This window comes from Loxodonta africana, chromosome 8 (assembly GCF_030014295.1).
Source record: "Loxodonta africana isolate mLoxAfr1 chromosome 8, mLoxAfr1.hap2, whole genome shotgun sequence".
NCBI classification, from domain to species: domain Eukaryota; kingdom Metazoa; phylum Chordata; class Mammalia; order Proboscidea; family Elephantidae; genus Loxodonta; species Loxodonta africana.
The window spans coordinates 115,043,736-115,065,382 of record NC_087349.1 but is presented as its reverse complement, the minus strand read 5'-3'; the positions used below and the strand labels follow the sequence as shown (position 1 = coordinate 115,065,382).

At 37.4% G+C, this 21,647-nt stretch overlaps 1 protein-coding gene across 1 annotated transcript in view; it reads left to right on the top strand.

Moving 5' to 3' along the window:
- ABCA13 (ATP binding cassette subfamily A member 13) overlaps nt 1-21,647 on the top strand; it is a 572,876-nt gene that overhangs the window by 508,350 nt on the left and 42,879 nt on the right. Inside the window, 1 exon segment of the mRNA XM_064290236.1 lies at nt 13,575-13,725. Coding sequence (XP_064146306.1) covers nt 13,575-13,725 — 151 coding nt within the window.

Here is a 21,647-nt window from a genome sequence, read left to right as displayed (position 1 = left end):
ATCCTTGGTAAGATTTATTCCTAAGTATTTTATCTTCTTGGGGGCTACTGTGAATGGTATTGATTTGGTGATTTCCTCTTCAGTGTTCTTTTTGTTGATGTAGAGGAATCCAAGTGATTTTTGTATGTTTATTTTATAACCTGAGACTCTGCCAAACTCTTCTATTAGTTTCAGTAGTTTTCTGGAGGATTCCTTAGGGTTTTTTGTGTATAAGATCATGTCATCTGCAAATAGAGATCATTTTACTTCCTCCTTGCCAATCCGGATGCCTTTTATTTCTTTGTCTAGCCTAATTGCCCTGGCTAGGGCTTCAAGCACGATGTTGAATAAGAGCGGTGATAAAGGGCATCCTTGTCTGGTTCCCGTTCTCAAGGCAAATGCTTTCAGGTTGTCTCCATTTAGAGTGATATTGGCTGTTGGCTTTGCATAGATGCCCTTTATTATGTTGAGGAATTTTCCTTCAATTCCTATTTTGGTGAGAGTTTTTATGATAAATGGGTGTTGGACTTTGTCAAATGCCTTTTCTGCATCAATTGATAAGATCATGTGGTTTTTGCCTTTTGTTTTATTTATGTGATGGATTACATTAACGGTTTTTCTGATATTAAACCAGCCTTGCATACCTGGTATAAATCCCACGTGATCGTGGTGAATTATTTTTTTGATGTGTTGTTGGATTCTATTGGCTAGAATTTTGTTGAGGATTTTTGCATCTATGTTCATGAGGGATATAGGTCTATAATTTTCTTTTTTTGTAATGTCTTTACCTGGTTTTGGTATCAGGGAGATGGTGGCTTCATAGAATGAGTTGGGTAGTACTCCGTCATTTTCTATGCTTTGGAATACCTTCAGAAGTAGTGGTGTTAACTCTTCTCTGAAAGTTTGGTAGAACTCTGCAGTGAAGCCGTCCGGGCCAGGGTTTTTTTTTGTTGGGAGTTTTTTGATTACCGTTTCAATCTCTTTTTTTGTTATGGGTCTATTTAGTTGTTCTACTTCTGAATGTGTTAGTTTAGGTAGGTAGTGTTTTTCCAGGAATTCATCCATTTCTTCTAGGTTTGCAAATTTGTTAGAGTACAATTTTTCGTAATAATCTGATATGATTCTTTTAATTTCAGTTGGGTCTGTTGTGATGTGGTCCTTCTCGTTTCTTATTCGGGTTATTTGTTTCCTTTCCTGTATTTCTTTAGTCAGTCTAGCCAATGGTTTATCAATTTTGTTAATTTTTTCAAAGAACCAGCTTTTGGCTTTGTCAATTCTTTCAATTGTTTTTCTGTTCTCTAATTCATTTAGTTCAGCTCTAATTTTTATTATTTGTTTTCTTCTGGTGCCTGATTCTTTTGTTGCTCACTTTCTATTTGTTCACGTTTTAGGGACAGTTCTCTGCTTTTGGCTCTTTGTTCTTTTTGTATGTGTGCATTTATCGCTATAAATTGGCCTCTGAGCACTGCTTTTGCTGTGTCCCAGAGGTTTTGATAGGAACTATTTTCATTCTCGTTGCATTCTATGAATTTCCTTATTCCCTCCTTGATGTCTTCTATAACCCAGTCTTTTTTCAGGAGGGTATTGTTCATTTTCCAAGTATTTGATTTCTTTTCCCTAGTTTTTCTGTTATTGATTTCTAGTTTTATTGCCTTGTGGTCTGAGAAGATGCTTTGTAATATTTCGATGTTTTGGACTCTGCAAAGGTTTGTTTTATGACCTAATATGTGGTCTATTCTACAGAATGTTCCATGTGCACTAGAAAAAAAAGTATACTTTGTAGCAGTTGGGTGGAGAGTTCTGTATAAGTCAATGAGGTCAAGTTGGTTGATTGTTGTAAGTAGGTCTTCCGTGTCTCTATTGAGCTTCTTACTGGATGTCCTGTCCTTCTCCGAAAGTGGTGTGTTGAAGTCTCCTACTATAAATGTGGAGGTGTCTGTCTCACTTTTCAATTCTGTTAAAATTTGATTTATGTATCTTGCAGCCTTGTCATTGGGTGCATAAATATTTAATATGGTTATGTCTTCCTGATCTGTTGTCCCTTTTATCATTATGTAGTGTCCTTCTTTATCCTTTGTGGTGAATTTAAGTCTAAAGTCTATTTTGTCAGAAATTAATATTGCTACTCCTCTTCTTTTTTGCTTATTGTTTGCTTGATATATTTTTTTCCATCCTTTGAGTTTTAGTTTGTTTGTGTCTCTAAGTCTAAGGTGTGTCTCTTGTAGGCAGCATATAGACGGATCGTGTTTCTTTATCCAGTCTGAGACTCTCTGTCTCTTTATTGGTGCATTTAGTCCATTTACATTCAGCGTAATTATAGATAAGTGTTTAGTGTTGTCATTTTGATGCCTTTTTTTGTGTGTTGTTGACAATTTCATTTTTCCACATACTTTTTTGTGTTGATACGTTGTTCTTAGTTAATTGTGAGATCCTCATTTTTGTAGAGTTTGACTTTATGTTTGTTGAGTCGTTATGTTTTTCTTGGCTTTTGTCTTGAGTTATGGAGTTGTTATACCTCTTTGTGGTTACCTTAATATTTACCCCTATTTTTCTAAGTAAAACCCGAACTTGTATTGTTCTATATCGCCTTGTATCACTCTCCATACGGCAGTTCTATGCCTCCTGTATTTAGTCCCTCTTTTTGATTATTGTGATCTTTTACCTATTGACTTCCATGATTCCCTGTTATGAGTATTTTTTTTTTTTAATTAGTCTTAATTTGTTTTTGTGATTTCCCTATTTGAGTTGATATCAGGATGTTCTGTTTTGTGACCTTGTATTGTGCTGGTATCTGATATTATTGGTTTTCTGACCAAACAATATCCTTTAGTATTTCTTGTAGCCTTGGTTTGGTTTTTGCAAATTCTCTAAACTTGTGTTTATCTGTAAATATGTTAATTTCACCTTCATATTTCAGAGAGAGTTTTGCTGGATATATGATCCTTGGCTGGCAGTTTTTCTCCTTCAGTGTTCTGTATATGTCGTCCCATTCCCTTCTTGCCTGCATGGTTTCTGCTGAGTAGTCTGAACTTATTGTTATTGATTCTCCCTTGAAGGAAACCTTTCTTTTCTCCCTGGCTGCTTTTAAAATTTTCTGTTTATCTTTGGTTTTGGCGAGTTTGATGATAATATGTCTTGGTGTTTTTCTTTTTGGATCAATCTTAAATGGGGTTCGATGAGCATCTTGGATAGATATCCTTTCGTCTTTCATGATGTCAGGGAAGTTTTGTGTCAGGAGTTCTTCAACTATTTTCTCTGTGTTTTCTTCCCCCCTACCCCCCGTTCTGGGACTCCAATCACTCACAAGTTATCCTTCTTGATAGAGTCCCACATGATTCTTAGGGTTTCTTCATTTTTTTTAATTCTTTTATCTGATTTTTTTTCAGCTATGTTGGTGTTGATTCCCTGGTCCTCCAGATGTCCCAGTCTGCATTCTAATTGTTCGAGTCTGCATTCTAATTGTTCGAGTCTACTCCTCTGACTTCCTATTGCGTTGTCTAATTCTGTAATTTTATTGTTAATCTTTTGGATTTCTACATGCTGTCTCTCTATGGATTCTTGCAACTTATTAATTTTTCCACTATGTTCTTGAATAATCTTTTTGAGTTCTTCAACAGTTTTATCAGTGTATTCTTTGGCTTTTTCTGCAGTTTGCCTTATTTCGTTTGTGATGTCTTGAAGCATTCTGTAAATTAGTTTTTCGTATTCTGTATCTGATAATTCCAGGATTGTATCTTCATTTGGGAAAGATTTTGATTCTTTTATTTGATTGGTTGGAGAAGCTGTCACGGTCTGCTTCTTTATGTGGTTTGATATGGACTGCTGTCTCCTAGCCAACACTGGGAAACTAGTTTTTCCAGAAAATCTGCTAAAAAAAATGCAGTCAGATCCCTATCAGAATTGCCTTTGGATTATAACTGCCACCTTGTTCCTTGTAAGGATGAAAGTCTGAGATTTGGATCATGTATGCTTGGCTGTAGCTGGTTCTGTGTTTTTAGTCCAATTAAAAAAAAAATTAGGCGTGGATTTTTGGTCCCTGGGTTTTTTTTTTGTTGTTGTTGTTCCTTCTCTCAGGCCGAAAGAGTGGGTTAGGAAAAGACCAAAAGAAAATAAAAGGTGGGGGGGAAGCAAAGCCGCCACGGAGCCGGAGCCGTTCTCCCTCTGGCTGAGGCAATTCCAATGTTAATGAAGCCGCCTGGGAAGGGTGGGAGAGGGATCAGAGAGATAGGAGAGTAGCACCTCAGAATATAGCCAGAGTTGCTTGTCTTGCTTGGAGTGACTATTATATCTGAGATTCCCACGGGATGTGTTGCCTGTGTGTGCTGGCTGTGTGGAGATTGCCCCTGGGGGTCTGGCCCTCTGAAGCCACCCGCTGCGTATCCAAATCCTAGCATCAAGGTTTCCCTGCTGGGACGCTTTACTCCCGGCTCCAAAATCAGTCGCTGCCTCCTGGGGACTTCTCGTCCTGCCAGCTGCGTCGCCACGCCACCTCCGCGAACCTCCTGAGCCCCCTCCCGGGGTTAGTTCAGGGGAGTGGAGCAGCTCCCCGTGCTTGCGCCGTGCCAGCGCCCAGTCAAAATCCCGGCGGCATGATTCCCCGGCTGGGATGCTGCTCTCCCTGCTCCAAGACCAGTCACTGCCTTCTGGGGACTTCTCCCACCGGCTGCGTCGCCACGCTGCCTGCGCCAACTGGCTGGGCCCCCTCCCGGGGTGAGTTCGGGGGGTAGGGCCGGGCCCCTTTTTTGTGCCGTCAGCTCCCCTGGGCTCTGCCCTAAATCAGGCGCCAAAGGTTACCTGACTGGGTCGCTGGCTCCAGGCTCTGAAAACAATCACTGCTCCCCCATATTTGTTCATTTTCCGTCTCTAAATTTGTGTTTGTTGTTCAGGGTTTGTAGATTGTTATGTACGTAATTGATTCACTTGTTTTTCCGAGTCTTTGTTGCAAGAGTGATCCAAGGTAGCGTCTACCTTGTCCGCCATCTTGGCCCAGCCTCAGCCTCTGTAATTTTAAGTATCTTGTTCTTTAATTTGCTGAGTCTTTCTTCTCTGTGATTAAATCTGTTAGTAAATCCTTCTATTGTGTTTCTCATTTTAGTTATTGCCCCTTTTACTTGCAGAATTTGTTTTCTTAGATCCTTTTTTTGTCCCTGCATTGCTTTCTTTATTTCAAGTCTTTTTCTATGTTTTCACTTAGGTCATTAATTATGTTTAACATTGTTGGATTATATTCTTCCATTTTTTTCACTATTCACTCATTCGTATACGAAATTTTATTCCCTGTCAGATTCGTTTGGATTGGCCATCATTTCTCTGCTCTTTGTGTGTCTTGTGATTTTTTGTTGGGGCACTGGAATTTTTAAGGGTGTTAATTTTCTCAGTTCTCCCCAGTGTTTGGTGTTTTTGTCCACACTACTTTTTGCAGAAAACTCTTACGTGAGCCAGAGCATTTAGTCTTTGCTACCTTTTCCTCCACCTCTCTGTGATAGTTCCTTCTCCTCTCTGGTCTAATTAGGATTTGAGTGTTCCAGATCTTGGTTTTCAACTTTCAGCGTCTCCCAAACACATAAGAGAACACACGGTAATCAGTCTGTCCACAAGTGGACATCACCATTCAACTGAGATATTGTGTACTAATCAATCTGTCTACCAGGGAGCACAGTCTTCTCCCTCTGGTTATCACTCTCTTCCCTTCTCTGTTTCTGCAGCCGCATTTTCATTTGGAAAACCCACACCCAGTGAGGCCCCTTGGGAGCTGGGTTTTGCCCTCCAGTTTTGCCCAAGGCTTTTTCTCTGCTCTGTGGAGATTGCTTATATCTGAGCTGGCATTCAGGAGAAGTGAAGGAAGACTTTCCTCTGTTTCAGGAGAAGGAGGGGCTGGCACTCCCTAGAAGGACCTTCCGGAGATCTGTTTTGTTGGTTTTAGAGTCCCAGTGGCCCTGTGGTGGTTGGGGTAGCAGTCTCCACTTATGTGACCCTCCTCTTTGCTCCACTGTAGGGAACCTTCTGCAGGAGTTCATATCAGTCAAGCAGCCTACAGTTACTGGGTAGGAGAGGGGTTTTCACCCTCAGACAGACCACCAGGGAACTCTGTCTTGTATCAGAGCCCACCTCATATTATGTTGACTGTGGCTATAGCCTGCACTCGAGATGCCTGCTTCCTAGAACATAGCATTCTTAGTCAGCAGCCCTCAGCACTGACCAGAATGGGGAGCAGACATACCTAAACTGACCCCAAGGAGCTCAGTCCTATTGGTTTCAGAGGCCTGAGTTATGAGGTACACAAGGAGGCAGGTAGATTGTTGACTATAGGAGCAGACTCTACTACAAAGGCCTTCCGTAGCAGTTTGCAACAGCCTTGCAAGCAACAGTTATCACATGAAGGAGTGGGTATCAACTCTGGTCAGATCCCCACTGAGGTCTGCCTTGTTACTTTCAGAGCTCCCCTAATAGAATGTTGGCTGTGAGTATAACCTCCACTCAATATGTCTGCTTCCTAGCATGCAGCAACCTCAGTCATCAGCCCTCAGCACCAGAAGTGAGGACAGACTAATCCAAATTGACCCCCAGGGAAGCTGATTCTGTTGGTTTCAGAGGCCTGTACTATGGTGTGTACAGGGAGGCAGGTAGAGTGCTGGCTATGGGAGCAGACTTCCCTGCAGGGGCCTTCTGCAGCAATTCACAGCAAGCTTGCCAGGTTGGGGAAAGGTTGTCAAGCTTTGAATAGATATAGGCACTCTAGCTTTCTTGTGGTTGCTGTTTGCATGGTACATCTTTTCCATCCTTTTGATTTCAACCTATTTGTGAGTTTGACTCTAATGTGTGTCTTTTATAGACAGCATATTATTGGGTCATGTTTTTTGCTGTTTTCCCATCCATCCTGAAAATCTCTGCCTTTTGTTTGGTGTGTTTAATTAATTTCATTTTTAATGTTTTTTTACTGATAAGATAGGATTTATTTCTACCATTTTGATTCTGTTTTTTTTTTTGTTGTTGTTGTTCTTTTACTCTTTCATCATTGACCCCTGTGTTAAATACATATTTCCTAGAGTACCATTTTAATTCTCTTGTTGGTATTTTAGGAAACCCTGGTGGCGTAGTGGTCAGCAGTTCAAATCCACCAGGTGCTCCTTAGAAACCCTATGGGGCAGTTCTACTCTGCCCTATAGGGTCACAATGAGTTGGAGTCGATTCGAATGCAATGGATTTAGTGGCAAAGTGGCTAAGAGTTCGGTTGCTAACCAAAAGATCTGCAGTTCTATACATTACGTGCTTCTTGTAAACCTATGGAGCAGTTCTACTCTCTCCTATAGGGTCACTAGGAGTTGCAATAGGCTCAATGACAGCAGGTTTGGTTTTTTAGTTGGTATTTTATTATACATTTTTTCAATTGTTTTCTTCATGCTTACCTTGGGGATTACAACTACAACACTAGTTTTTATTAATATCAACAGTATACAAAAACTTTGTTTCTATATAGCTTCATTTCCTCCTTCTTTTATCCTGTTATTATTGCAAATTATGTCCTCATATATCAACAAATACCCCTCAGCATGCATTTATAATTATTGCCTTACATAGTTGTATTTAAATAAGTTAGGGGAAAAAAGATATTGCAAACAAAATGCATTTATCCTGTCATGTATATTTACCTGTGTAGTTACCTCACTGGTAACTCTTTATTTCATTATGTAGATTCAAGTTACTTTCTAGTGTCCTTTCACTTCAGCCTGAAAATTGACTTAGTACTTCTTGTAACGCAGATCTACTAGTGATAAATTCTCTCAGTTTTTTGTTTTTTTTTTTTTTTTTAATGTCTTAATTTCTCCTTTGGTTTTAAAAAATAGCTTTGTTGGATATAGAATTCTTGGTTGACAATTTCTTGTTTTTGTTTTGTTTCTTTCTTTGTCTTTTAGCACATTGTATGTGCCATCCTAGTGCCTTCTTGTTGCCATGGTTTTTGTTGAGAAATCAACTGTTAACTTTATTGATAATCATTCGTACATGATGAGTCACTTCTCATTTGTTGCTTTTATAATTCTCTCTTTGCCTTTGGCTTTGACATTTTGATTATGGTGTATCTAAGTGTAGATCTCTTTGAATTTATCCTCAGAGGATTTTGTGCTCCTTGGATGTGTCAATTAATGTTTTTCATCATGTTTGGAATTTTTTTGCCATTATTTCTTTAAATATTCTTTATGCCACTTTCTCTCTTTTCTTTCCTTCTTGGCTCCCTATTATGAGTATACTGGTATGCTTGATGATGTTGCACAAGTCTCTGATTCTTTGTTCATGTTTATTCATTCTTTTTTCTTTCGGATCTTCAGATTGGAAAACCTCAATTGACCTTTTTTTGAGTCTGCTAATTCTTTCTTTTGCCAGCTCAATCAGCTGTTATCCCTGCTAGTGCTTTTTTTTTTTTTTAATTCAGCTATTGTACTTTTCAACTTCAGATTTTCTATTGATAATTTTTAGTAATTTCTATATTTTTATCGACATTTTGTATTTGGCTTTACAGTGTTCCTTTAGTACTTTAGACATGATTTCTTTAATTTCTTTGAAAATATTTAAAATAGTTGAATTAGGGTCTTTGTCTAGCAGGTCCAACATCTGGAATTCCTCAAGGACAATTTTTATTGACTGCTTTTATTTTTCTGTATATGGATCCTTATTTCTTATTCCTTTTCATGTATCAATTATATAAAAACAAAACAAAACAAAACAAAACCCAGTGCCACCAAGTTGATTCTGACTCATAGCGACCCTGTAGGACAGAGTAGAACTGCCCCATAGAGTTTCCAAGGAGCCCCTGGCGGGTTAGAACTGTCAACACTTTGGTTAACAGCTGTAGCACTTAACCACTGTGCCACCAAGATATATATATATATATAAAATTGAACACTGGATGTATGAAATAATATAATTTAGAAATTGTGTAAGTCCAATTTGCAGAATTTCTAAATTATATTATTTCATATGTCCAGTGTTCAATAAAATACACACACACACATATATATATAATTGATACATGAAAAGGTATAAGAAATGAGAATCCATAAATCAGATGGAAACCCTGGTAGTGTAGTGTTTAAGAGCTATGGCTGCTAACCAAAAGGTCAGCAGTTTGAATCTACCAGGTGCTCCTTGGTAACTCCATGGGGCAGTTCTACTCTGTCCTATAGGGTCACTATGCGTCAGAATTGACTTGATGGCAAAGGGTTTGGTTTTTTGGTTTGGTAACTTAGATTCCTCCATTCTCCCAGGAACTGCTGTTGTTGCTTGTTGTTGTCATCATCACTGCCTTGTTTGTTTAGTGACTTTCTTGAGCTGACTTTATAATGTCTATATTCTTTGTTATGTGTGGAAAGACAGTCTGAAAAGTCTTATTTTCATTGAAAGTCTCTGCTTGATTAGCTTCATGGCCAGCTAATGACTTGATAGAGGTTTCCTTAAATGCCTTGAACAAGTAAATTGCTAGCAAATTTTGTAGATTATTTTGTATCTTTTATGTACCCAATCATCTCATTTTCAAACACAGTTTTTTTCCATTTCTTTCAATCCTTTTATTTTTTTTTGTCTTGTCTTATTGCACTGACTAGGACTATAAGTACAATGTTAAATAGCAGTGGTGATAGTGGTCAACCTTGTTTTGTTCCTGATATCAGAGAGAAGACTTTGAGTATCTCACTGTTACTTATTACATATTTGCTATAGGATTTGTTTAGATATTCTTTTTTTTAGATCAAGATATTTAATTTATTTTGATTCTTAGCTTACTAATTTAAAAAATATTCACAATTTATTTACTTTGTAGGGAATGTTTTTAACATCTTATTGAATGCTTTTCTCAGGTCTTAAGATGAGAATATGATATTTCTTCTTTAGCTTGTCAATGTAGTGTTAAATACTTACTGATTTTGTGTTGTTTTTAAAGAATTACTTCATGCCTGAAATAAAGCTGACTTGGTCAGGATTTAAATTTTTTTTTTTTTTTTTTTATATCACTGGATCAGTTTGGTAATATTTTGATGGAATATTTCTATTTTTATGAGAGACATTGGCCTGTGACTTTACTTTTTTTGTAATATTCTTTTCAGATTTAAGTATCCAGGTAACAGTGCCCTCATAAAATAACTTAGGAAATTGTTCCCAGTCTTTCTATTTTCTAGAATAGTTTACAACTGGCTGGTTGTTTTTGTAATTTTTTTTCTTAAATGTTTCCAAGTAGGTCAATCTAGGCCTGGTTTATAGGAAGAGTTTCAATTAATCATTCAATTTTCTAGATGTAAGGCTTTTCAGATTTTCTATTTATTCTATTTTAGTATATTGAATTTTGAAGAATTAGTCCATTTCATTTAAATTGTCATATTTATATTCAAGTAATTGGTTCATAATATATTTTATTTTTAGTTTCTGTAAGCACTGTAGTGAAGTCATTTGTTGTATTGTTTTTTGTGTTGTTATATTAATATTAAAATTTATTTATATGTCCAAAGTATCTCTATTGCCTTAAATTGGTTATTATACATTTTCAATTCTAGAATATCCATTTGATTCTTTTTTTATATAGATTAAGTTTTCTGGTGTGATTCGTCATCTTTTCATCTTTTTTTGTGTATTTATTTACTAAAATATTTTAAAGTCTGTGTCGGAAAACTCCAATATCTGCATCATCTACTGGCCTATTTCTATTATCTGTGTTTTTCCTCTTGTTTTTTTTAATGGTATGCCAGGTAAGGTTTGAAAGAATAAGAAAAGTTTAAAACCTCTGGGTGATTGTGTTTTTCTGCCAAAGACAATTCTCTTTAGCTTTTGAAAGGCAAAAGAATAGGGAAGATCATTTTAACACAATTAGAAAGGGGTATGATTTTATTTAAGGCTGAAATTCGGTCATTTTAAGGACTTATCCATTTCCATATTGCACAATGTGTCACCTTTTAGTGGTTCCAGTTGAAAGCCATGGTTAAATTTACCAGAGTTCCAACACCTGACTCTTTAATGAACTTGTTTTTATTTTCCCACAACTGTGATACACTTAATAGTTATGTTTCATTTTTGAGCTTTTTAGCATTAATGCTTGCCCTCTTCAATTCTATACTTGAATTGATTATGAATTGATTAATGTTTCAAGTGAAAGAGCATCTTGCAGTATTAGATTTCTCTTCACTTCCTCCTTTCTGGGATCTCGGCCCCTTAAATCCTGTCTGCATTGGCAGCTATGAACCCCAATTTTTGTCTCCTCAAAAAAAAAATTTGATAAAAGCCTTGTTCAGTTTCTCTACTCATAGATGTCACTTTTTACATGGCTTTACCACCTCTCCTCCTTCATTTGATAGGAGGGGTCAAGACCTCAAGGGATTAAAAAAAAAAAAAATTGGAACGAATGTCTCACCTCAATGAGTTTCCCTTCTTTTTGTGATTTGAATATTCAGTTGCTAGCTTTTAAATATATTGTTTCCTGTATTTTATCTAGCTTTTTTTTTTTTTTTTATTGTTTTAAAGGACAGGATGGGGCTACTGCAAACTATTCCATCATGACTGAAAATAGCACCCAGTTTAGCTACAGTTTTGAGAGTGGATCTAAAATAACACATGCAGGGAATGTTTGGAACACAGCGTGCACACTTATCCTTCAGAAATATTCTGTTAAGGTTGCTAGAGTTAGCAAATAAAAATTCAAGACACACAATTTGAATTTCAGATAAATAACAAATATTTTTTCCATGAGACATACACGTATTGCATGAGATATATTTATGTTTAAAATTTATTTACAGTTTCTCTGAAATTCAAATTTAAATGGACAACCTATATTTTATCTGGCAACTTTAATCACATACAAGGTTGAGTAAGCAACTAAACATACAAGTAATGAAAACTATTGTACAAAAACTGATTGAAGCAATAGAGAAATAGTAGAGTTGTGAAAATAATAAGCTGATGTACTTATTAAAATATAAGAAAATATTAGAAAATAATTTGGCATTCTCAGGATATAAAAAGGCAAAGTATTAGGACACAGATGTAGAAAGTGTCATGAGAAATGTCCCACCTAAATTTGAAAGACAAGGGAATATAGGTGAGGCAGGAACTAATATAAGGAAACTAACAAGAACAGAATTAAAAATGCTGGGTATTACATTAGTGATATCAAGAATGCACTTGAGAAATCCTTCCAGAATATAAATGAAAACACCATTGAATTGATGGTAACAGATTGGTAGATAATATAGATAATGGAGAGACAAATTTAAAATCTACAGCTCTTTGTACAGGACAGGGATGAGGAACATGAGAAAATAAAACAAAAACACTAATGGAAACTGTTATTGAGTAAAATTTTCAAGAGGCAGATATTGAAAAAAAGTGTGATATTATTATTAATTCACAGATAATTCTTATATCAGTTAAAGTCTTTGAAAAAAGACCCACGGCTATATAAATTTTATATTAAAAAAAAAACTCTTGAAATAAATTGATAAAGAAAAGTTCTAAGAGTGACCAAGCAGGAAAAAAAAAAAAAACTTATAGAATAGGAAAAATCAAGCTGAAATAACATTTTGCTATGCTAAATTTAGAAAACAAAAAAAGTATGAGGGAGTTACTGTTACAGAATTTAGGAGACCGAAGCAAAATGATGTTGAGAACTTAAAGTTTTACACAAAATCAAGCTTTATTTTATTATTTGCTACCAGGTGCATATATTGCTTTGGCAGAAATTTTAAAAAGTAGCAGTCCTGTTAATGACTAGATTCAGTTTTTTTCTCCTATAATTGAGAAATGCTAATAATTGCCCCTTTAGCTGCCATGATTTGTTAGCAAGTCTTTATATTATCTTCCATTTAGAAGCTAGGGATTATCTCTACTAAAGTGTTCTCAAGAATCTTTATATTCCATAAAATTTCATCTGCATAAAAATGCATAGAAACAAGTCAGCAAGAAAATAATCAAAATATGAATTGTGGTATCATTTGGGCAGTTCCACATATTCTATGATAAGTATATATTAATGATAAAATTAGAAATAAAAGTTTTGTTTCTAATAAGTAGATACAATTTTGTATAATTCTCACCCTTACAATTGAAAGATTAACACCAAAATATTAATGGTGAGAATAACTGAAGGTTGGGACTATGAATAATAATTTTCCTCCTTTTCTCTCTACTTTTCCATATGTTCAATGAGAGATTATATAGAATTCTTAAAATAAAGATTTAACTTTCAAAAAAATCAAAATTATAGTTTGGTCCTTGATTTATTAAATGTTAATATAAATTGTTTGGGAAGAGAAAATAGATAACAAATAGGATAGTCATTAATAGAGAACTTGTCATATGCCAAATACAAAGCTTGGTACTTTATATATTCTTTTCTTTAACACCCATAGCAATCATAGACTTACCTTAATTAACACCCTGGCCTCTGATTCCAGAGGCAAGCCTGTTCAGTCACTTGAGACATGGGTTGCTGCTTATTAAATTTATTGTATTAATCAAACTATGCAATTAACTTCTTAAAGATGAGTCAAATGTGAGAAATGGGCTGAGGTTTGTTCAGGAAATCAAGTTTTTCTAAGCTGTGTTTCTTCTCCAAGCAGAGATGAAGTGGCCCTCTCCTCAGCTGGTGTGGCGGGTGTTCTCATTGGCTACTGTCCCCAGCAAGATGCCCTTGATGACCTCCTGACTGGTTGGGAACATCTCCATTATTACTGCAGTCTGCGTGGGATTCCAAAGCAGCACATCCCTGAGGTGACGTCTTTGGAGGTTTCCACAAAAAGGAAACTACTCAGTCATGCATGGTGACCACCTCCCACTCTCAAAACAACTCTCTTACACTTGCAGGAGAACCATTAGTATCAGATCAATTTACATGGAAGATATTTTCCAATATGATTATGCTGAAGGAAACGAAATATATTTCAGTTGTATTTATATTAATTTATAGTATATATTTAAAATATATCTGTGTGAGGAAGTGATGTGGTAGGAGTTAAAGCAGAAATAAACTCACTTGTAACTTTATATTCCCCTTTGCCTTTTTTTTTTCCTTTAAATGCCTTCTATTTTTACTCTACTATTTAATTTGTTAAGAAGCCCTGGTGGTGCAGTTAAAATGATTGATTGCCAATAACGGTTGGCGGTTCAAAACCACCAGTGGCTCCACAGGAGAAAGATGTGGCAGTCTGCTTCTGTAGATGTTTATACCTCAAAAACCCTATGGGGTCGCTGTGAGTCAGAATCAACTCAATGGCAGTGTTTTTTTTTTTTTTCTTTTTTCAATTATTAATTTGTCAAGACAGGAACAAATAGCATAAACTTTGTACCCCCAGGATCTGACAGAGAAGTGAGCATAGAGTATTGTGGAGTTTGTTGGATTATTTGAATGGATGGCTTCCTGATAAGTGGGTTGATGGCTTCCTGCCTGGGTTCTTTCTGAATGGCCTCAGGAAAATGCCAGAGTAGCAGAAGCTGCAGAATTTCCCTGTTGCCCATCCCTTCACTTATGAAAGAAGGGAGATGGTGGGTAGAACAGCGAGCAGGCCAGAAACAGCTGCCATTCTTCCCCATTGCTGAGCAGACAGCATTGCCTGACTGCACAGACATAGTCCAAACAGGGAGCCATTGGAGTGGCAGATGCTTAAGGAAATTTTTTACCTTTTCTGCACCTCATTATAAAGAGTCTGGGGTGCTCCTAGGATTTCTAGAGTCTGAACTACAGACCATGAATCATGGCTTATGTGATGCATTTTCAATTAGACTCTAAAGAAGCTGGTACATATTAGTACTCACAGGAGATGAAACTAATAGCCATCACCTTAACTGGTCCATGAAAATTCATTCAGTGGGCTGGTTTTGTAATGCTTCACCCTTCACATCTTATTTATGCTTTGCAACTTTAAATGAAACAGAAACAGCCTTTTCACAGTGTTGCAAGGTCCTGGTCATTATACCCACCTCCCGCTTTATTAAACAAAGGTAGCTAACCACCACACAGGAGACCCACTTATTTCAGTGCTGAACAGCTATTGGGAGTCCAAGATTAATTGCTGACTCCATTGTTAATAGGTATTTATCTCTGTCAGGTCCACCTTGTTAGATTTTGATTAAAGAGGTAGATGCTTGTCAGATACTCTAAGCTGGCCCCATTATTGTATGAGAGAAATGCGCTGTATGAAAAGGTTCTTGTTAATCCAGTAAGGCTTCGTGCATTCTGTGATCAAGACAATTGCCTTCTGATCCTCAACTCTCCTACAGCCTCATTTTTCTGAACTCTTCCAGCAAAGGCAGCTCTTCTTCCTCCTCAAAGAAGAGTCAATCTTAATGATATGGATGGAGTCAAGCTTTCAGGGCCTTCATTTGCTGATGTGGCATGGCTCAAAATAAGAAGAAACAACTGCACACATCCATTAATAATAAGAACGTGGAATGTATGAAGTATGAATTTAGGAAAATTGGAAATCTTCAAAAATGAAATGGAACACACAAGCATCAATATCCTAGGCATTAATGAGCTGAAATGGACTGGTATTGGCCATTTTGAATCAGACAAGCATATGGTCTACTATGGCAGGAATGACAAATTGAAGAAGAACGGTGTTGCATTTATTGTCAAAAAGAACGTTTCAAGACCTCTCCTGAAGTACAACACTGTCAGTGTAGGATAATATGCATATGCCTACAACATGACCAGTTAATACGTCTGTTATTTCAAATTTACACACCAACCACTAAGGGCAAAGGTGAAGATGTTGAAGATTTGTACCAACTTCTGCAATTTGACATGGATCAACTGTGCAACTCAGATTCATTGATAATTACTGGGGATTGAAATGTGAAAGTTGGAAACAAAGAAGTAGGAGCAGTCATTGGAAAATGTGGCCTTGGTGATAGAAACGATGCCAGAGATGACATGATAGAATTTTGCAAGACCTCTGATTTCTTCATTGCAAATACCTTTTTTCAACAACATAAACGGTGACTATACACACGGACCTCACTGGATAAAAGGGCACAGGAATCAATTTGACTGCATCTGTAAAAAGAGACAATGGAAAAGCTCAGTATCATCAGTCAGAATAAGGCCAGGGGCCAACTGTGGAACAGACCATCAATTCCTCATACGCAAGTTCAAGTTGAAGCTGAAGAAAATTAGAGTAAGTCCATGAGAGCCAAAGTAGAACCTTAAGTATATCCCACCTGAATTTAGAGACCATCTGATGAATAGATTTGATGCATTGAACACTAATGATCAAAGACCAGAGGAGTTGTGGAACAACATCAAGGACATCATACATGAAGAAAGCAAGAGGTCATTAAAAAGACAGAAAAGAAAGAAAAGATGAAAATGGATGTCAGAGGAGACTCTGAAACTTGCTCTGGAACATCGAGTATCTAAAGCAAAAAAGGAATGATGAAGTAAAAGAGCTGAACAGAAGATTTCAAAGGTCAGCTCGAGAAAACAAGGTAAAGTATTATAATGACATGTGCAAAGACCTGGAGTTAGAAAACCAAAAGGGAAGAATACACTCAGCATTTCTTAAGCTAAAAGAACTGAAGAAAAAATTCAAGGCTGGAGTTGCGATAGTGAAGGATTCTGTGGGCAAAACACTGAACGACACAGGAAGAATCAAAAGAAGATGGAAAGAATATACAGAGCCACTGTGCCAAAAAGAATTGGTTGACATTCAATCATTTCAGGAGGTAGCAAATGACCAAGAACTGACGCTACTGAAGGAAAAAGTCCAAACTGTACTGAAGGCACTGGTGAAAAACAAGGCTTCAGGAACTGATGGAATACCAAATAAGATGTTCCAACAAACAGATGCAGTATTGGAAGTGCTCACTCATCTATGCCAAGGAATGTGGAAGACAGCTTTCTGGCCAACTGACTGAAGGAGATCCATATTTATGCCTATTAGAAGGAAAGGTTATTCAATAGAATGTGGAAGTTATCAAACAATATCATTAATATCATACACAAGTAAAATTTTGCTGAAGAACATACAAAAGCAACAGTACATGGACAGGGAACTGCCAGAAATTCAAACTGGATTCAGAAGAGGACTTGAAATGAAGGGTATCACTGTGAATGTCAGATGGATCCTTTCTGAAAGCAAAGAATACCAGAAAGATGCTTACTTGTGTTTTATTGACTATGCAAAGGCATTTGACTCTGTGGATCATAACAAATTATAGGCAACATTGCAAAGAATGGGAATTCTAGAAATTTAATTGTGCTCATGAGGAGCCTGTGCATAGCCCAAGAGACAGTCATTCAAACAAAAGAAGAGGACACTGCATGGTTTAAAATCAGAAAAGCTGTACGTCAGGGTTGTATCGTTTCACTCTACTTATTCAATCTGTATGCTGAGCAAGTAGTCCCAGATGCTGGACTATATGAAGAAGAACAGGGCATTGGAATCGGAGGAAGACTCATTAACAATCTGCATTATGCAGATGACACGACATTGCTTGCTGAACATGAAGAGGACCTGAAGGACTTACTGATGAAGGTCAATGACTACAGCCTTCAGTATGGATTATACCTCAACACAAAGAAAACAAAAATGCTCACAACTGGACCAATAGAAGCATCATGATAAATGGAGAAAAAATTGAAGTTGTCAAGGATTTCATTTTACTTGGATCTACAATGAACACCCATGGAATCAGCAGTCAAGAAATCAAATGACACATTGTGTTGGGCAAATCTGCTGCAAGAGACTTCTTTAAGGTGTTAAAAAGCAAAGATGTCACTTTATAGACTAAGGTGTGCCTGACCCAAGCCAGGATATTTTCAATTGCCTCATACTCATGCAACAGCTGGACAATGAAAAAGGAAGGCTGGAGAAGAATTGATGCCTTTGAGTTATGGTGCTGGTGAAAAATAGCGAATACACCGTGAACTGCCAGAAGAAAGGACAAATCTGTCTTGGAAGAAGTACACCCAGAATGATCCTTAGAAGCAAGTATGGTGAGTGTTCGTCTCAGATACATTGGACATGTTGTCAGGAGGGACCAGCCCTTGAAAAGGACATCATACTTGGTAAAGTAGCAGGTCATTGAGAAAGAGGAAGACCCTCAACGAGATGGATTGACACAGTGGCTGCAACAATGGGTTTAAGCATAACAATGATTATGGGGATGAGGCAGGACTGGGCAGTGCTTCAATCTGTTGTACTTAGGGTTGGTATGAGTTGGAATTGACTCAATGGCACCTGACAACAACGGCATACTTCTTCTATGCATTCCCAAAGGAATTAGCTCCCTTTCTGGCAAATTTCCCTCTCCTGTAAGCCTTGAGAATATTCAAAATATGGAACGGGCTTATCCATTCTGATATTATTATCACAAAGGTGACCCAAAACCAAACTCACTGCCAATGAGTTGATTCTGACTCATAGGACCCCATAGGGTTTTCAAGGTTGTATATCTCTATGGAAGCAGACAGCCACATCTTTCTTCCGTGGAGCCACTGATGGTTTCAAACTGCCAATCTTTCAGTTAGCAGCCGATAGCTTTTATCACTGTGCCACCAGAACTCCTTGGAAGGTGACCAAAAGGGATTGTTAGAAAATAACAGGGAACAACAGTTTTAGCTAATGTGTAAGTATTTATTCTGTGCCAGGCATCACACTAAATATTTTACAAAAACCATATGAGGTAAATAATATTATTATTCCCATTTTACAAGTGTGGAAGTGAAGGCACAGAGTGTTTAGGTAACCTACCCAAGTCATACAACGAATATGTAGTGGGGTTTCTTTTAAAACTAGATAATCCAGCTCAAGGGTACATGTTCTTGATTAAGAAAATATCCTGATTGCTTAATATATTGAGATTGCTAGTTGTATAAGACATAATTCCTAGTGCCATTAACAGCCCAATCTTATTTTTTTACGCCCCTGTGGGGCTGAAAGGCTTAACCACTACACCCTGGTGGTGTAGTGGTTAAGTGCTACAGCTGCTAACCAAAAGGTCGGCAGTTCAAATCCACCAGGCACTCCTTGGAAACTCTATGGGGGCAGTTCTAGTCTGTCCTATAGGGTCCTATGAGTCAAAATAGACTCGACAGCAATGGGTTTTTTGGGAGTTTGATGGGGCTAAAAAAGTGGAGAGCCAATTGGGTTTATTTGGTCTCTCCCCTGATATGGAGCTCCTCTCATTTATTTTCTTTTGGGCTAGAGCTGGGGCCTGAAGTTAGCACTTCACCTCCAGTCCTTCAGGACTTGTACACATGGTTTTCATTCTTTCTGGAATATCTGCTGCTTACGTAGGTTCTTTTTTCCATCTTGCCATCTGCTTCCACTGTACAGCCGTTGTTGCCTCCACCGGCATTCTAGATGGAGATGTATGATTCTTGTGCCTGCTGGGAAGCTCCTTCCTTTTTCACCATCACAGCACCTGTCCTTCCTCCCTCCTCGATGAACTTACAGCCCAGACCTCACACTTAACCCATTTGCCGTTCCAGACCCACAGCTCACCTGTGATCACAGATTGCTTGTCATTTTTGTTCTAGTCATGTTACTTACTCCCTCAACATATCTAAGTTTTATTCAACCCAAACAAAATGAATGCCTCTTCATTGTGCTGGAATTTATGTTTGATGTAATGATTTTTAATTTTTTTTATTATTGTCCACGCTATACACTTTGTACAGTCTAGAAAAATTTATAACTGAGCCTGGATTAAATTAACCTGGTAAACAGTTTTATATCAAGTTATAAGAAAATGATTCAGGAGACAGAGGACACGCTCTGGATGCTAGCAAACATGTGTAAGAGAATTCAATGACAGTAGATATTTAAGGGTTAATGCCATGCCTAAACAACCAAGCAACATACTCACTGGGATGAGGGCTGGTGATTTTGGTATTTTTAGTTTTCCCTTGTATTGAGGTAAAACCCTCAGCCATCTTATTTTTAGTTGTGGCTGCTGTTGTTAGTTGTGGTCTAGATTGGCTCCAACTCATGGTGACTCCATGTATAAGACAATGAAATTTTGCTTGGTTCTGCACCATCTTCACAAACAGCAGTATGCTTGAATCTATTATGGAGACCACTAAGTATTTTGAGTACATTCTAAACTGGGGGCTTATCTTCTAGCACCGTATCAGAAAATATTTCGTTGTGATCCACAGGGTTTTCATTGGATAATTTTTGGATGTAGATCAACAGGCCTTTCTTCCTGATTCTGTCTTAGTCTAGAAGCTCTGTTAAACCTGCCTACCATGGGTAACCCTGTTGGTATTTGAAACACTGGTGGTGGCATAGCTTCCAGCATCATAGCAACACAAAACCACTACAGTACAACAAACTTACAGATGGGGGGGTGATATTTTTAGTTACTAACTGCACATTCCTAGAAGTAAAACTCTACTGTGCCTTGCTTCCCATTATCTTCTCTTCATTTTATTTTTAAAAATAATGTCTTTTATTTTTTGCCATGGTTGTTGACAATGTATGTGGCAAAACAAACACCAGTTCAACAATTTCTACTTGTTCAATTCAGTAACATTGATTACATTCAAGTTGTGCAACCATTCTCAAAAATGTTGCAATCATTTCTGAATTATTCTTTCACTGTTAAAACGAACTCATTACCCCCTAAGTTTCTTCTCTAACCTTTCGAGTCGCTGTTGTCAGTTTGATCCCATATAGATAGTTCTTTAAAAAAGCACAATTCTCAAGGCAGGCAGCCTTTACTAATTTAGCTAAACTACTGGTTGGTTTAAGGAAGACTTCAGGGGATATTTTGGGTTTAAGGTTTAAAGATTATGTCAGGGCAATAGTTTCAGGGGTTCTTCCAGTTCTTATTGCTTCAGAAAGTGTCAATCCTATGAGAATTTGAAATTCTGTTCCCCATCTTTCTTACTTTTGTTCAGAATTCTTATAAGAATTTTTAATCAAAACTTTCGGTAATGGTAGCCAGGCAACATCCAGTTCTTCTGGTCTCATGGCAAAGGAGGTAGTTCTTCAGGGAGGCAATTAGCCACATATTCCCTTTCCTCCTTCTATTCCTAACTCTCCTTCTTCCTCTGTTGCTCCAGGCAAATAGAGACCAATTCCTCCTCATTCAATTGTACCTTTGATGACCGCTTGCAAACTTTTCAGACATCAGGCACTACACAACAAACTAGGAGGTAGAATAGAAACACTAGACATGCTATTAGGCCAATTAACTGGGATGTCCTATGAAACCATGACCCGAAACTTCTACACCAAGAAAACAAATCCCATGAGGTGTCTGGCTATACATAAACAGCATCATCAGCTGCTCTTTTTTTTTTTCTTTTGTAAAAATATATGTCACACAATGTTTGCCAGTTCAATTTTTTACAGGTGTAAATTTTAATGACATCAATTAGATTAATCAGTTGTGCAAATATTACCCTTAATCAATGACAATTTTCTGTCACCTTAAACAGAAATCGTTATTTTCTCTTTGGACATGACTTTTATCCTGAAGTCTTCTTCCAGTCACAGTCAGTTTTGCTCCTCATATCCTAAGGAGTTAGAAATTGTAAGACAGGAGGAGCAGGGGCCAGGGGATAAAAGTCGGAGGGAGAGTGAAAAGAAAGGTACTTTCACTTTATGTCTTTGGTTCTTTTTTCCTCCTTACTGACTCATTTTGATCTTTAATCCCATGGCAAATTTTGTTGTGGCTATCAT